The sequence below is a fragment of the Myodes glareolus genome, chromosome 19, assembly GCF_982192425.1.
Source record: "Myodes glareolus chromosome 19, mMyoGla1.1, whole genome shotgun sequence".
Lineage (NCBI taxonomy): Eukaryota > Metazoa > Chordata > Mammalia > Rodentia > Cricetidae > Myodes > Myodes glareolus.
In genome coordinates, this window is record NC_142044.1 from 29222805 (window position 1) to 29239837 (window position 17033).

Here is a 17033-nt window from a genome sequence, read left to right on the forward strand (position 1 = left end):
CTCTTAAAGGTAGTCCCCAGCCTAAAGTGACTGGTGTCCTCAGGAGAGATTAGGACCCAGGCATATAGAGGGAAAATACCACATGGAGACAGAGATTGGCCAGTGACTCATAAACCACAGAGAGGAGCCTCAGAAACTAACCATGGCACCTTCCTCTCAGTCTTCCAGCCCCCAGAAGTCCGAGAAGAGGAATGTCCACTGTGTAAACCACTACTTCCATGATTTTCTGTGATGGCAGCCCAAGTCAGCAAACACGGCCACCATATGCGTGTACTTACATCTAAGACTAAGCCATAGCTAACCTTCCAGGTCTCTCTAGCCTCCCTCCTTGCCTTACATTCAGTGCTGAGAGTTCGCCCTTGGTTTCTACCCAGTAGAACCATGTCCTCTTCTCCCCATCTCTCCTTTCTGTTGCTAAGGACACTGTTCTTCAGATTCTGACAAGCTTCTCCTCCTCCAGTCATTCACTGGCCCCTGCCCTCTGCCTTGCTGGGCTGTCCTGTGTGTTTGTCATTACACAATGACACAATGATGTCTGGCACAGTGATGCCCTTTGCACATTGAGAAAATAATGACAACAATGGTAATAGCACGGAGGAGCCATACTCCTCAATTCTTTGTTTGTTCTTTTGAGGAGACTCTGCAGACAAGTAGGCATGCATGGCCACTCTCTGCTCAACTTTGCTTCTAAGAAGGAGCTTGGGGTCAGGAATGAGGCTTGTTTTCATAGGCTATGCAGCGGCACCTGGGAAAAGGGGCAAGCTAATAGTGAGAGAAACTACAAGGACATGCGGGCCTTCTGTGTGGAAGAGTCCCATTTCTGCCTCTGCTACCTTGGCAGGGTTTAGACCCAGAAAAGTTACAGAAGGACTGAAGAGAGGTGCATGCATAGGCATGTGTGCTCATGCTTGTGAGAGTATGTGAGACAGCTTTGGCTTCCTTCAGTACAGCTCTCACATTCAACACTAAGGAGGGCAGAACGTTCCTGTTTTCTGCCAATGGCTTCGTTTTCTAGAATAGTTTCTATGGCTGTTTGGCTCTAAAGCAATACTTGAGGAAGAAAGGGAGGCAGGAGGTAGTGAGGGAGGCAGGTGGAGAAGAGGAGATATTTTATCCTTCTCAGTGGTACAATCCAACTCCGTCATGCCTAAGGGTACAGAACTCTGGCATCGGCCTACAAAGTGTGATTTTTAGTGTCACCCTCCCATTTCTCATCCCCCAAACCTGGAGTGGTCACCCTACTGACTACTTGAGTATCCTTAGGGGAAGGAGACTCAGGTAGAGGGAGTTCCCGTGACTGGCAGAGAAAACAAGGTGTGTGCTGCCCAGTCAAGTGTCCTTGAACTTAAGATCAGTGCTCGCCTCTACACTATAAAGTTTCCCCGGTGAGGGCACTGAAGCAGGACATTGCTCCTAGCCCTTTAGCCTAGGAGTGGACAGGAAGATGGCTCTGGTCTTGTGTGTCTTTGCTTTGCTGAGTTCAGTCTGCCTGGTAGAAGCCAACATCTTTGGTGAGTTCTAAGGACAAGCCATGGGTTTGAGAGTGAGTTTCGAGGCATGGGACTCAGCCAGGTTCTGGGAGGGCCCCTGGACACATCTGGTCTCAGCTAACCTCACAAATGCAGGGGCTAGATATTTGTTCTTTTCTGTTTAGATGAAAAGAGGTTCAGAAAGGTGAGTTGTATGGTATTCGAACCCAGAGTTAGGAATTGGTGGAGTAGCAATTTTAAAAAAATAATGTAATCATAGCTTCCCTCATCTCATACTTATCTTATTTTTTGGCATTTGCACATGCTTTAATATTTATTTGAACACTACAAAGAATATTCCAGCCATACCAACATTTGAGAAGATTATGGCAAGCAACAAACATGGTAGACCACCCTATGGCTTAAGACAAACCTGAATTCTGTACTGGGCTCAGACACTTATCTGTTAAACTGTGTACAGATTGCCTAGTTTCCATTTCTATGGTAAAAATCAGACAGAGGAAGGCCAAAAAGATAACTCAGCAACTCATCTGCTTGGTGTGTGTTTATGAGCTCCTTAGTGTGGATCCCTAGACTCCACACAGAAGCCAGGTCCTGGAATGCATATCTGAAACCCCAGGCCCAGAAAAGGCAGAGACAGGTAGATCCCTGGAGCTCCCTAGCCAGTCAATTTAGCCAACCAGTGGGCTGTAGGTGCAGTGAGAGACCCTGTTGTAAAACATAGAGAAGTTAGTGAGGAAGACACACAATGGGACCCCTGACCTCCATGTGAACGCACACATGCAAATGTGCACATCATGCAGATCCAGACAGACAGACAGACAGATAGACAGACAAACACACACACACACACACACACACACACACACACACACGGGGTGGGGAGGCTATACAAAGAACGTGCATTGAACTCCTGAGATGGCTGTGATTTCTGAGTGAGATCAGAGCATCGTATGGGTCCTTAGTGAAGAATAAGAAATGTGCGCAGTGTAAGCCTGAAAGGTGCTACCCGCAAGCATGACTTGGTGAGGGTAAAACCAACTTCTTTGTGGTGTTGTATCCTAAGCCACAGGGGCTTAGGCACCTAAGAACCTCAAGGTTGATTCAGAAATCCTTTTGGAAAGGTTCACTCTCACTGACGCCTGCGGCTTGATGCCTCTGGCAGAATGGAGATAGTCTCATCACCTCCCAGGAGAGTACCCCTGATTTAATGAACTAATCTTGTAACAGGGATGGTATTAATGGCTGCCAGCACTCAGTAAGACTAGGAAAGTAAAGGCCAGGGGTCTGTATCTGAAAGTCTGTCTGTGTGACGCCTGGGACCAGGCCTGTCCCCCTCTCATGTGTCATTTTCCTTCACATAGAGTACCAGGTGGATTCTCAGCCACTCCGGCCCTGTGAGCAGCAGAGGGAAAAGGCCTTCCTGAAGCAGGCCGAATATGTTCCACAGTGCTCCGAAGATGGAAGCTTCCAGTAAGACTGGCTTTAGTAGGAACTCCAGAAACCTCAACTGTTCTAAAGAACCCTCCCGGCTTGTCCCTGAAATTCCCAATTGTGTCCACCCAGTTCTTCAGAGATCCCAGGCTATTCCGTCCTTTGAAGGAGGGGCTCTTTCTCTGTGCTCATTTACAGATAGTCTGCTGGAGAGATCCCTAACAGCCCTTCAGTTCCTTCTGAATTTATCTTTACAGTTTTACAACATAATGTGTAAGGCCTCTTAGCAAAGCTCAAACATCAATTCCTTCTGAATTTATCTTTACAGTTTTACAACATAATGTGTAAGGCCTCTTAGCAAAGCTCAAACAGAGGTAAGGATGTTCATAGGCTCCTAACCCCTAGTTCCCTGGTGGGCAAAGCAGGAACTGCCTGTCTGTTAGTTAACTTGGCCTTTCCTGTTTTCATAGCTCCTCCCAGGGAGCTCTGCTTTGGAAGGGGCTTTTGCTGGTGCCCCCACACATCTTGGGTCCTGGGATTGTCTTCCTCCATATAGAGTCAGGTTATGGTTTAAATTCCTTTTCCCTGTGGAACAAGAGTCCTTATTCCCCCCTGCTGTGCAGTCACAAGAACTAGCTGTGAAATTCCACCTCTGCTTACTTACTCAAGCTTCCTCCCATTCCTCCCCCTCCCCACCCAGCCATAGGTAAAAACTGCTGGCTATCACTCCAGAACCTCTGGGAATTTCAGGGTTATGCGGGAGGAGTTAAGGGGTGTGCCTCTCTTTTTGGCAGCCTTGTGTATGTTTCTCTCCAAGTGTTTTTTCTTGTTGTCACTGAAGTTTAAGGCCCCCTTTGTTCCCAGGAAGATCTATGTATATGTTTCTCCCCACCCAGCCACGTGCTACCCCAGGCCAGCCTGAAACTCTCAGTGTGGCCTCTCTTGTCCTAGGGACTCACTCCATGGCCTTGTCTGATCACAACTTTGGCTCTTCCATGTGACTTGCTAGCCCCTGGTCTCCCTGAGCTGGAGCCAAACTGTGGCTTCAGAAGCCCATGTGGGCGTCACATCATATGTCTCTCTTCAGGACAGTCCAGTGCCAAAATGATGGTCAATCCTGTTGGTGTGTGGATGTTGATGGCAGGGAGGTACCTGGCAGCAGACAGCTGGGGAGGCCAACAGCTTGTAAGTAACAAAGGGGTGCCCAGTGGGCAGGGACCCTTACACTGGGACAGCTCACATCTAAGGACAAGAACTGGGCTTAGGTGAATGAACTGGGCAAGTTTCCCTAAGGGCTGCTGGCTCCTCACCATTGACTATGCAGAAGGTCCAGTTTCTCAAAGACCACTGTGAAAATCATATGAGATACTCAAGCTTAGCCAGTAACCAGCAAGGACTTCCCATGGACCAGCCACTGTGCCCAGCACTGAGTCAATTATGGCCAGTAGACATTGAAGGGTTCTGAAGCCAGGTCAGAGCTTGGCAATGTTTGCTCCAATGGTGAAAGCAGGACTTAAAGGGAAAGCCTTTTTCAGTGGCTAGATGATAGCTCTATCTGGGTCTTTGGTTTGATGAGGCCAGCGTGGCTGGTTTGTGAACCATGTTGGCCCTTCATACTCGGTGGCATCATCACTTTAGCTAAAGTCACTCAGCCTCTCTGATCGACACACATCCAACCCCAATCCACAAAGTGAAGGAGGAACCTCCTTTCCCCATGTGAGGATTTGTAACGTGATCAGCCTGGAGTATGGTAGCTATTCCATAGGAGCAAACACGAAAGGACTTTTCCTCCCAGATTCAAGGCGGGGCGGCTGTCTGCTTGCTTGTCGAGAGGGAGAGATATGCAGGCTAAAGAAGCAGCTTCCCAGGCAACGCAGGCAGCCCGCACAGAGATTTGAATTCACATGCTCTGTCCACCCTCCCAGAAACTCCTCTCCAGTGCTAAGGTGCTAGTGAGAGCCATCCCATTCTATCTCAGTTCCCCAAATGACAGAGCCTTCCGAATGTCTGGCTGAGTCCCTCAAGGAGGCAGGGTCCGCCTGGACTCGATCCTGTGTGCTCCCCAAAGCTCTCCTCTGATGTTTCTCTTTGTGTCCCCAGGTCTGTCCTTCTGCCAGCTACACCGGCAGCAGGTCCTGCTGAGCAGCCTCATTAACAGCACGAATGCGCTCTACCTCCCTCAATGCCAGGATGCGGGGGACTACGCGCCAGTGCAGTGTGACCTGTGGCAGGTGCAGTGCTGGTGTGTAGACACAGAGGGCATGGAGGTGTACGGCACCCGGCAGCTGGGGAGACCAACGCGGTGTAAGTGTCATTGTCATCCTGGGCACCAGGACCCCACAGTGGGGTAGTTTGTCTCCCCACAAATCACATGCCTGACAATACAGAGAGTGCTTGGCCCGAGAGAGAAGGGGGGGGGAATGTCACACAGGAAGTTGTATGACTGTAGACAGCTACAAGTCCAAGCAGGATTTCAGCAAACACTTGTGAGCCTTTGGTGGACTAGTTCAGGCACTGGTGGGTTTCCAGGGGTCACATGGGTAGCATAAGTACCCACCTTGACTGCAGACACAAACGCACCTACCCATCCGTAAGAACTAAACAACTTCGCACGAAAATGTTTAGGTCCAAGGAGCTGTGAGATACGGAACCGTCGTCTCCTCCACGGGGTCGGAGACAAGTCGCCACCCCAGTGCACTGCAGACGGGGAGTTCATGCCTGTCCAGTGCAAGTTTGTCAACACCACAGATATGATGATCTTCGATCTGATCCACAGCTACAACAGGTGAGAGGGGTCTGTCCCCTTGTGGAGCGAAGCCCTTAGGGAACCCTTGGCTCTTCAAGTTCATGTGTGTAGCAGAATGTGGGAGTGCCGTGTGTTACATGCAGCCTGGTGGAGAATTAAGAGATGTCTCGCCCTCATTTGTCTTGGACAGGCAAGTTCATCCTGTCCCTAGCCCCGTTGACAAAGCCAGCTGGGAGTAGTTACTGTAATTACAGTTGCATTATCTTAGCCACTGCTCCGTTGCTGTGAAGAGACGCCATGACCGTGGCAACTCATACGAAACAAAGCATTTAACTGAGGACTTGCTTACAGTTTCAGAGGTTTGGTCCACTGTCATCACAGTGAGAAGAATGGAGGCATGCAGGCAGATGCTGGAGCAGTAGCTGAGAGCTGCATCCTGACTTGTAGGCAGAAAGAGAGAGAGAGAGAGAGAGAGAGAGAGAGAGAGAGAGAGAGAGAGAGAGAGAGAGAGAGACTCTGGGCTTGGTACAGACCTTTGAACCCTCAAAGCCCACCACCAGTGACACACTTACTCAAACATTGCCACACCTCCTAATCCTTTTAACAATGCCCTCACTGATGATCAAATCTATTAGCCTATGGGGGCCATTCTTATTCAAACAACCACATACTGGTGCTCTCTGCCCCTCTAGCCCATCATGCAAATGAAAACACCAGCTTTGTGAAAACCTACAGATCAGGGTGTTTGTCCCATTGTTCTCCATCCTAACAGAGAACTGGGGGTGGCGGGGGGGGGGGGGGTGACTGCTCATCAAGCAGGGAGAGTGGCTGACTAAATGTAATATACTATAAACATTTGTACAGCTGCTTAGAAGAAGGCATCAGAGCTGGAGATGTTGACTCAAGCAGGGTTCTGAAGCATGTTATGCTAGTACAATTCAAGATGGGTAGTGTAAGTGCAGGATTGATATGATCCTGTGACCAAAAGAATATGCCAGGTCTGGATAGAACCAGGAGCAGAGGGTAATCTTAAGGACCACATCATTGTTGAAGGCTTTTTGAAGATGAGGGCTGTAGTAGAAGTGTGGTCAGAAAGGGGATTCCCTCATCAAAGGGAAAAGAGCCCATTAAAAAGCATGGATACAATACATGCATACATTTCTGTAAGTTCTAGACATGTGTAAACTTATAAAGGACTTTTGTTTTTAAAAATAATAAATATAAAGTGAGAAGTAGCATATACACTCTGACCCAAATATCCAGGCAGCATCTGACTACTCTAGATCACCCAATGATTGTGAAGGACTATGTAGAATTCAGATGCAATCAGGCCATTCTGAATGCAGAGAAAGAAAGTAGCAGCTCGTGGGAATGCTTCTGTGGATTCTGTGAGAGAACCTGAGCCTCCACGTGGCTGCCTTCCAGAAGGACCGGTTTCTGTGTGAGAGAGAACGTTCCCACATGTTGTGCCAGACGGGTCACAGATCATGCCCCAAGTGCAGGTCCCATGGACAAACTCGATCTGAGTTGCATGACTCTCTAAAAACTTGGAATTTTCGTTAGATCACACCCTCCAAGGTTCCCACAAAATTCAGAATCAGCAATTTCATACATTCAGCCTGAAACACCACACTCATAGTATGGTTTTAGGAGGTTGTGCGCATTTGTTTATGTGGTCAAGAAGCTAGCCTTGAATTGTAAGTTTTGTAGCTGACCTTCCGTGTCCTGGGTCCTTCAGAGCTTGGCCACCTCACTCCTGGCAGCTCTGTCTGCCTCCTGCACTATCCACCCTGACCCCATAGCCTTTGTCTCTGCCACCTACAGTCTTCATCGGCATTGCTTTGCAAGGTGACCTAGTCATTTACCTTCCCAGAGCTGGGAAATGGAAGCCTGTGCTCTACTCTCCTGAGACTTCATTTATGAACTCACTGAGAACGCATATTAGCCCAACTTGCTCATCTTCAGGGGATTCTTGTTTACCACCCAATTTCAGAAAATGGAGGTCAGGTTCTTCCCCCAGCCGCTAATGATTCGCTTAACTGGGAGTGGAGAAGCATTAGGCAGCCCCGCTCTCCAAAGGCTCATCTACTCTGTACAGGCATCATTGGTCCATGCTCAGCTGAATGCTAACTGCATCCAAAGGAGTTTTCTAGATTTCAGCTTTAACGCAGACATAACTAGAGAGTGTAGTCTCTGGCATATAGCCAAGAAACCTGGACGACATCACTAAAAACCATAGTAAGCCTTAGAGATGTACAGAAAAGAGTTCACTTGTCTGTATTTACGTGACTTGTTTCTCTTCCCCCAAAGCAGATAGCACAGTGTCTTGCCCACAGTAGGTCTCCAATCCCAATTTAGACAGTAGGTGGATGGATCAACGACTTTAGCAGGGACAGTTTGAGATTGAGTCTCAGTTCACAGCTACTGCCACAAGAGGGCAGTCTAGTTAAACAGAAAAGTTGACAATCAAGTAGTCATTGTTAAAGCAAACAAAACCATTCAATTCTGAAATGGGATTCTTTTCACTTTTTTTTGTGTGAGTAAGCATATCTTTGAGCAGATTCTGGCCTGGCAAGGTTATGGGAATGGTTGATTAATGAAAGCCCAGGGGTAATCAAGAATCTTCTGTTACTTCGTAAATCTGGCTGCCTCAGACTCCTTTGGGCCAATGGAAGGAACTGCGGAATCCACATGGAATAGGCTCACCTGGGGTTGACAGATATAATACTGGACAGCCAGCTGTAGTTGGGTTTCAGATAAGCAATGGGCTATTTTGTTTTACTGTGTGTCCTTGATATTGCCTTAAGCAGGGTCAGGGAGTGGAGTGAGGATTCGATTTGAAAGGGCGTTGTGTAAACACCACCAGATTCCAGACTTTAAAAAGCCTGGGGTAGGGAAGAGCAGAATGGGTACTGGGGGTCCATCCCAAGTTCCAGGTTCAGTTCAGAGAGAGGATGGTTGCTCCATGGGGGGAAGGCATGCTAGGGAGCTGGAGCTGTACGAGACGTATTTACCCCACAGAACTTTGGAATGTGGGGAAGAAACATCTGGAGGAAAGGGAGAGGAATGAGGGACGACTCCATTCTGAGCAGATGGCTGAAAATGTGTTTGGTAGGGAAAAGCCACAGTCTGGCCTTGTAAAAGTCAATCTGAGGAGATGTCCTTGCAGAAGTGTCATAAACAGTTGACTTGATGCCAGGGGATTTAGAATCCTGAGACCTGGGGGCAGCTTGTCTTCTAAAGCCCCCTGAGGTCTTAATGATCTGTGCTAGGACTCGGGCTTGAACTTGGCTATCGTAGGTCCGCTTTCCCCCTGGGGAAGAGCTTTCTCTTATTGTCGTAATTGGGCTAGAAGCTTAGGAGCCACTTGGAGACTGGAAGTAACTCTGCTGGTTCTTCTTGCTGCTCCATCATCTTTAAGGCCACAGCCCAGTCACAGCCGCAGGACTCGGTCTTACTCCGAACTGCAGGGGAAGCCCTGCAGAAGTTGAAGCATGGCTAGTGCCCTTGTAAAGGTTTTAGTGATTTGTGTTAAAATTCTTTTATCAACCCTTATTATTAATTACAGTGCTTATCCTGGTTGCTCAGCAGGAAGCCGTACCTCAAGTGCCCTACCTAGCACATTGTCCTGTGGAAAGAGTCATGAGCACCTTAGCACATCCTAAAACATTATTGTAGTTGGAATATGGAAGAGTAGGAGGAACTCCTCACAGACAGATCATCTGGTCACCTTCAAGGCCACCTGTGGTAGTCACTTTGACTTGGGTACCTTGCTAAACTGTGCATGACTTCTCTCCTAAGGACTACCCGCTCCAGTGCAGGAGAGAGCGCATTGTTAATTTATTAGCCTATTAGTTGCAGGTTAGGTTTCTGGAGGCCTGCCCAAGGAAAGGTTAGGGAACCTGAGGGTGCGGAGAGAGTGTTGCAAGGGAGCCAGAGGCATGGTGACGCTCTACAAAGAGCTGGACTGGAGAACTATCATCCAGATTCCATGGGGCTTCCTTTGTTATCCCTCTAAGTCTGCAATGGCCCAGTCTGAGCATAAAGTCAGAGACACTATCATTTGTCTTTTGCTGAGCAGGGCTCAACAAATAGAAGTAACTAATTTACTATCATTGCCACTTTTACAACCAAATTGTTCCAGTTTCCAATGAATGGACTTTTGAAAATTCCATCTCCTTTCTCTGTAGAAACAAGACAAAGAGAGTTTTTCATTTCTAGTTTTGCACCCCACTTGTGAGAGCATCCTTTCTCACATAACCCACAAACCCACAATAATAGACAAGGGGCATGGTCACCGATCTGTAATTCAATAGCACTTTTGTGTGTTTATAAAGCAAACTTAGCCTATGGACTCCAGAGTTACCTCAGTTAGGAAACCAGCTGGAAAAATGCTCATAACGTCCACTCGAGTTACTAATACTTGTGTCTCATGCTCCCCCTATATTGCCTTCCAGAGCTGGCTTTCCCTGTTAATGATCTTATTATGTATATTTGTTGTCTTATACCTGTCCCTTTTGAGTGATGTTCCCTTTTTGGTAGTGTAGAAGTATCACCCTCATCTGCAGTATTTCATCCAGTTTGGCGGGTTCTATAATTCACTTCATTTCTCCATCATTGGACATGCAGGTAACTTTTAGTATTTTGCTAGAGTGAGTTATGTAGTAATAGACCTATTTTTTTTTTTACAGAGAATGACTTACTATGCTATATTTTCAGACATAGGTAGAAACGCTCACTTGAATGTAGCATACTAGTTACATAGTACACAGGAAAAAAATTCCTATTATTGTATAAATAGAAATTCTCTCCTGACTGCGTCATTGCCCAGGGGAGGACCTTCTCAATTCAATTCTTAGTACTTTAGCCTCCTCACATGCAAAGACGGGGACCCAACACACAGGCTCTGTGTAGCATTTCCCAGCTAGGGCGTGGTTAAGACAAGCATTTCTTCAGGCGACAGAAAGAAATGGTGAAATCATTTGGCTTTTGCGGAGTTTAATGAGAGTACAGAAACATCACCTTCTGACAGATCTCCTGTAATAGAATCCAGATTCTTCTTTGCAAGCTCTTGAGAACTGTAAAAAGCCCGGGAAGCATTTGCTTTCACAAAACAAGACCATCTGCAGCCTGTCATATATCTGTGATAGGAACGCAGCCTTTGGACTTCGCAGTTCCTCTACTGGAGAAGTGACATAGTGCTCACTCGTGACTTGTCTTCTTTCTGGTCCTCCAAGACATGTGTGTGGACACAAATTGGCCAAACGCCACCCTTAATGGAAAGAGATAATTGGTAGATGATAGCTCAGCATAGTCTAACGTTGCTCTGGCTAACTTAAGCCACTTTAGGAAAGAGCCACAAACACAATCTCCTCGCAGAGGACTGTGCCACATTGATTCGGATTGAGGATGACTTGTCTTTTATGAAACGGTGACCATACCTCTTCCTGTTGGTCAGGTTTCCAGATGCGTTTGTGACCTTCAGTTCCTTCCGGAGCAGGTTCCCTGAAGTGTCTGGGTACTGTTACTGTTCCGACAGCCAGGGGCGGGAGCTGGCCGAGACAGGTAACCAGCCACATTTCTGGCAATGGGAAGGGATCGATTGTAATTCTTGAACTCTAGTGCACAAGGTAGAAGTAGCACTGGCTTTCCGCATCCTTGGTAGGTTGCTATGGGTGCGGAAGAGGACACAGCCTTAGCCAGCTTTCATCTGTGGTACTCTGCAGAAACTTCTGCTTGTTCATATGGGTGCCATTGTGGGCTGAGAGAGGTGCCCACCTTGCTGTGTGGCAAGTGGAAGACAGGGCAGGTTATCAGCCTCATTCCCTAGTTACACTCCTCTGTGCTGTCAAACACCTGCACAGCCGCACACAGCAGTCCTGACTTTGTGAACTCTTAGAGTATTATTCCAGGTATGTCCAACCTACGGCCCAGGGGCTGCATCAGGCTTCATATGGGCTAGGATAACTACAGATGTGGCCCTGTGAAAATCACAAACATACTCAAAATGCTGCCACTATTTTCAGTGTTATTTTGTCACTCTGTTGCCTGGTTTTCGAGGACGCACTTTGTAGGTAATGAGAACTTACAGAGTCTAAAAAGTGGACGTGCCCGGACCCACTGCACAACGCTGCTGGTGTAGACTCTGACTGTTTGACATTGGTCAGCTCAGTCAGATTCAATCTTGCTTTCCCGAGGAGCCTGTCCCTGAAATGCTGTCTGAATTTGCTCAGGTTTGGAGCTGTTACTGGATGAAATTTACGACACCATTTTTGCTGGCCTAGACCGAGCTTCCACTTTCACTCAAAGCACCATGTACCGGATATTGCAGAGACGCTTTCTGGCCATTCAATTAGTCATCTCTGGCAGATTTCGATGTAAGTAACTAGCTAGTAACAGCCGTGTACCTCTGCTGTGGAGCCACGGGGCCTTGGGTCCCTTCCATCTAAACCAAAGTTTAGAGATAGAACTTGGGAGCAGCAAACATCCAAGCAGGCTCAGACCTTACCCATACATGTGGTTGTGTGGTCTCTTCTAGGCCCCAGCAAGTGTGAAGTAGAGTGGTTTGCTGCCACCAGCTTTGGTCACCCATACATCCCGAGATGCCACAGAAATGGAGGCTACCAAGCAGTACAGTGCCAGACAGGAGGGCTGTGTTGGTGTGTGGATGCCCAGGGGAGAGAGATCCCTGGCACTCAGCAGCAAGGGCGGCCACCATCTTGTGGTAAGTTTCCTCTCAGAGTGAACGTTCTGCTCTGCTCAGAGCCTGCTACCATCACTGTTTTTTCACACCGGTCTCTCAGGAGCTCACTAACCAACTGCTAACTCAATGTCCCCCAGAGGTCTGTCAAACTGTAGGTAACCAAAGGCAGTCTGCTGCTATTAACTTACAGTGGGTTTTTGTCTTGTGTCAGACATGTCATAGAACCTAACACACCAGGGGACTCATAGGTAACCAAAAAAGAATAGAGAACTGTGTGTTCATGTGCCATGGGAGGAGTGTGTACAGGCAGTTGACAGAGCACCAAGGGGCAGTTTAATTCTGATTCAAAGCACTGAGGAAGGCTTCATGGACGAAGGACAGTTGTTCAGAGTGTGCATAGCAAAGGCACTTTCTGTATGTTCTCAAGGAGGGCGGAGAGACACTGTTGGCGTATGGAGCACACTTTGTGACTCCAGGAAAGGCAGGAGGGAACGAGACTCTGCAGCCCTTCACCTAACCAAGGCTTGGGCTTCACGCTGGAGGGAAGGGAGGCTGGTACGAGGCTCATCTTGGAAAGGCCTGGTGGGCTGTGTGTGTGGAATATATGCCCCCCAAGCAGTGTTAGGGGAGTCATCTGGTATAGAGCGCTGCCTGCTCTGCCAAAGATCCTGAGTTCAACTCCCAGCACCCACATGGTGGCTCGCAACTATCTGTAACGAGATCTGGTGGCCTCTTGAGGAAGAGACCTGGTTAGTTGTCCTCATCAACTTAGACCATGAAACCCAGGCTGGACAAGTTCAACAGAACCGTCATGTACGGGTTGCCCATGCAGCTTCAGCATTGCCAGATCATAAATTTCATTTCGCTTTCACTTTCAGTGTTAGGCGAGCAGGTGGAAGAAGCCCTGGACCTGAGATAAGGCAGTCAATTAGAAAGTCACCTCAATGTCCTTAGGAAAGATAGTGGTGAGGTCAGGACTTCTTAAGGCTCTTGTCACAAAGTAACACAAACTGTAAGTCCCTACAACAATCACAGCTCTCCGCAGCTTGCAGGCCTGGAGGCTGGAAGTTTAAATGTCGGTGGGACCAGAGTCTATTCTTCCGCAGGCTCCATTAGGAGCCTCTCTTGACTCCCAGCTCTGGCAGAGGCCACACTCATCTCAGGCAATGACACTGGCAGTGACATCTCTGCCAAAGTAGCACATTCTGTGGTTCTGAGAAGAAAGATGCATCTTGAAGGGATGTTATTCTACCCGGTGTGCTAAGGCAGAAGGCGGGCAGGTGCAAACCTTAGCACTGTCGTGGGGCAACTCTGTAAGGCACTAAGGATGGCGACAGTGTGACCATGGGGGAGGGGAGAAATCCAGGATCACAAGGCCTTCTGGGGGGGAGGTTAAGCCATGAAACAGTGAAGAAAGAACTCATTGCTTCTACTTAGATATTAATGTTGATTCAACGAGTCCCATCAAGTCCTTCAGCTTCTTCTTCTGACACGTTAGACATTCTTTGTATTGTTTGGTGAGTGGGCAGATGTCATAAAAGAAACGTTTAGGCCAGGTGGTGGTGATATACACCTTTTATCTCAGCGCTGGGGAAGCAGAGGCAGGCAGATCTCTGTGAGTTCAAAGCCAGCCCGGTCTACAGAGTGAGTTCCAGGACAGGCTCCAAAGCTGCACAGAGAAACCCAGTCTCAAAAAACAAAAACAACAACAAAAGAGAAATGTTTAAAACCTTGCTTTGGAATTATTTATTACCATCACCCAGCTGCATAAAAACCTAGAAAATATTGGGCCCTGCATATAGTCATGCATATAGTCATCGGGTGAAAATGAAGAACCATAGCTTCCCAAGTTAAAGCGGGAACTCTGTTGAATGCATCGGTGGGTCTTGGACTTTCACTCTTTCTCACTGTCTTTAGTAGCTGTACTTAACAGATGTTTGGAGGGCTCGAGCTCTCAGTGTAGAAGGGGAAGTGAAGCCAGGCACATACTTCCTCCAAGTCTCCTGTGACATCAGTTACAGGACACCGTGGACTTACTGAGGGATCTGCTCAGTTTTGTAGGTTGCCAGCATGCGTGCATGCATGCATGCACACATACACATGCATGCACATGTGCATACACAGACACACACACACAGACACACACACAGACACACACACACACACACATATACACACACCCTACATGAGCTACGTGTTTCAGTTCTTTTTTTTTTTTTTTTTTGCCTGGTTACGATGGGAAATTGGCTGTTTTCCTTCTTGGCATCTGAGTGAATCACAAGGAAAGAATTACTTCTGCAAGTTGAGAGTGGGGTGGTGGTTTAGAAGGTTCCCTGGGATCTGTGGATTTATGGAGGAGAACGGAACTTGCTTAGTCCCCTTTATGTGAGCAGAGCCGGATGCCGTCTGAGTTCTGTTTGTCCCTCCCACGGGCACTTTCGCAGACTGTCCTGGCTATGCACGGGGTTGACTGAGTCAATCACCTTCTTTACTACTAATTTCACAGAAAGATCCAAAAGCCCAGGGGCTGTGTGCACTGTGTGCTTTTTCAGTTAGCATTTCATTATTGCAATATAGAAAATAAGGCAATAATGAAATACGCTGTGTTTTTAGTATTACATGTCACAGTACAACAAGGCACGTCTATGAAGCACTGCAGGCATTGCTGGTAGAGGTCTCATTCTGAAAGAGACTATAAACTGGAAGAAGGCCACACCCAGGAGGAATTAGAGCGTCTCGGAAAGAACGTATAGTGAGGCATTAACAGTCCATTGAGAATTCCAGCCAGAGAAACCTGGGAAGCAGCGGCTTAGCAGCACAAATAGGACTTTGTTAGCAAATGGGCTCCTGAGGCTGCCATAATCAATAGCTATGACGTGGGTGCCTTGAACAACAGGGATGTGTTCTCTTACAGTTTTCACGCTGGAATTCAGAAGTCAAGGTGTGGCCGGGGCTGTCCATCTCCCTTTAGAATTGGATAATTGGTGGTCTCCGGTGTTCCTTGGCTTCACAGCTGCATCTATCACTCCAGTCTGTGGGTCTCGACCCTCCCATGGCCTCTTTCCCATGTGTCTTCTTACAGGCACAACAGCCATTGGATTCCTAGCCACCCTAATCTAGATGACTTAATTACAATGACCAACACTACTTTCACTTCACCATCAGGGACCCCACCTAGATAAAGTGTTTCCAGGGAACACTATTCAGACCAACGCAAGTGCGATCAGGTTTTCCGAAAACGGGCTGGCGTCTCATAGATTTGCTGTAGAAAACCATTGATCTGGTGAGAGGTTTCTGAGTGATTATGAAGACAGGAATAGTCACGCTCAAAATTAGCCCTATGGAGGCCACTCAAGGGAGAAGGGAAGACATAAGTGGGTACAGAAAATGGCCCACAAGGCAGTAGAAGCTTCTGGTATCTTACCACCAGAGGCACGGGGGCATGGTGGAGGGAGGGTTCTTAAGACCACTTGCTCTGATAACTATGTTCTTCATTGTTTCATGTAGCTGAAGATCAATCATGTGCCTCAGAAAGGCAGCAAGCCTTGTCTAGCCTCTACTTTGGAACCCCAGGCTACATCAGGCAGCAAGACCTGTTGTCATCTGCGGACTGGCAGGTCCCTGCAAGTGGTACCACATTGGCCGCATCCTGCCCACCTACAATCAAGGAACTCTTTGTTGACTCTGGGCTTCTCCACTCCATGGCTGTGGGGCAGTACCAACAGCTTTCTGCATCAGGAAGTCTACTTAGAGAAGCCGTCAGAGCAATTTTCCCCTCCCGAGAGCTGGCTGGACTTGCCCTTCAGTTCACCACCAACCCTAAACGACTGCAGCAAAACCTCTTTGGGGGGACATTTTTGGTGAATGCTGCCCAGTTTAATTTGTCAGGAGCCCTTGGTACAAGAGGCACATTTAACTTCAGTCAGTTTTTTCAGCAGCTTGGTCTCCCAGGCTTCCAAGTTGGAGACAGAGCAACTGATGTAGCCAAACTACTCCCTGTGGGATTGGACTCTAGTTCTAACCCAGACACTCTCCGTGTCTCTGACAAGACAGTTGCTATGAATAAACCAGTGGTGGGTACCTTTGGCTTCAAAGTCAACCTACAAGATAACCAAAATGCCTTAAAATTCCTTGCTTCTCTCCTGGAGCTTCCGGAATTCCTTCTCTTCTTGCAACGTGCCGTTTCTGTGCCTGAAGATGTAGCAAGGGACTTAGGAGATGTGACGGAAATGGCGTTCAGTGCTCAGACTTGCGGATGGACACCTGGAAGGCTCTTTGTCCCATCCTGCACCGCCGGAGGAAGCTATAAGGATATCCAGTGCCATGCTGGAGAATGCTGGTGTGTGGATTCCCGAGGCAAAGAACTGGATGGCTCAAGAGTCAGAGGGGGACGCCCCAGGTGCCCCACCGAGTGTGAGAAACAACGAGCTCGGCTGCGAAGCCTGGCACGCAGTCAGCCGGCGGGCTCCAGCTTCTTTGTCCCTTCATGTACGCGTGAGGGGTATTTCCTGCCTGTCCAGTGCTTCAACTCAGAATGTTACTGTGTCGATGCTGAAGGTCAGGCTATTCCTGGTACTCAAAGTACAATCGGTGAACCCAAGCAGTGTAAGTCGGTTGGATATTTAATTAACAAATTCTCGAGTCTCTATTTAGACCAGAA

The 17033-nt window shown here is 47.9% G+C and overlaps 1 protein-coding gene across 1 annotated transcript in view; it reads left to right on the forward strand.

Annotated features, from left to right (window-relative positions):
- Window positions 1-1444: 1444 nt before the first annotated feature.
- Window positions 1445-17033, forward strand: part of Tg (thyroglobulin) — a 176477-nt gene continuing 160888 nt past the window's right edge. Inside the window, exons 1-9 of the mRNA XM_087898830.1 lie at window positions 1445-1511; window positions 2855-2963; window positions 4012-4109; window positions 5025-5228; window positions 5550-5709; window positions 11129-11235; window positions 11904-12047; window positions 12209-12394; window positions 15881-16978. Of these exons, the coding sequence (XP_087754956.1) occupies window positions 1445-1511; window positions 2855-2963; window positions 4012-4109; window positions 5025-5228; window positions 5550-5709; window positions 11129-11235; window positions 11904-12047; window positions 12209-12394; window positions 15881-16978 (2173 nt within the window). The remainder of the gene's footprint in view (window positions 1512-2854; window positions 2964-4011; window positions 4110-5024; window positions 5229-5549; window positions 5710-11128; window positions 11236-11903; window positions 12048-12208; window positions 12395-15880; window positions 16979-17033) is intronic.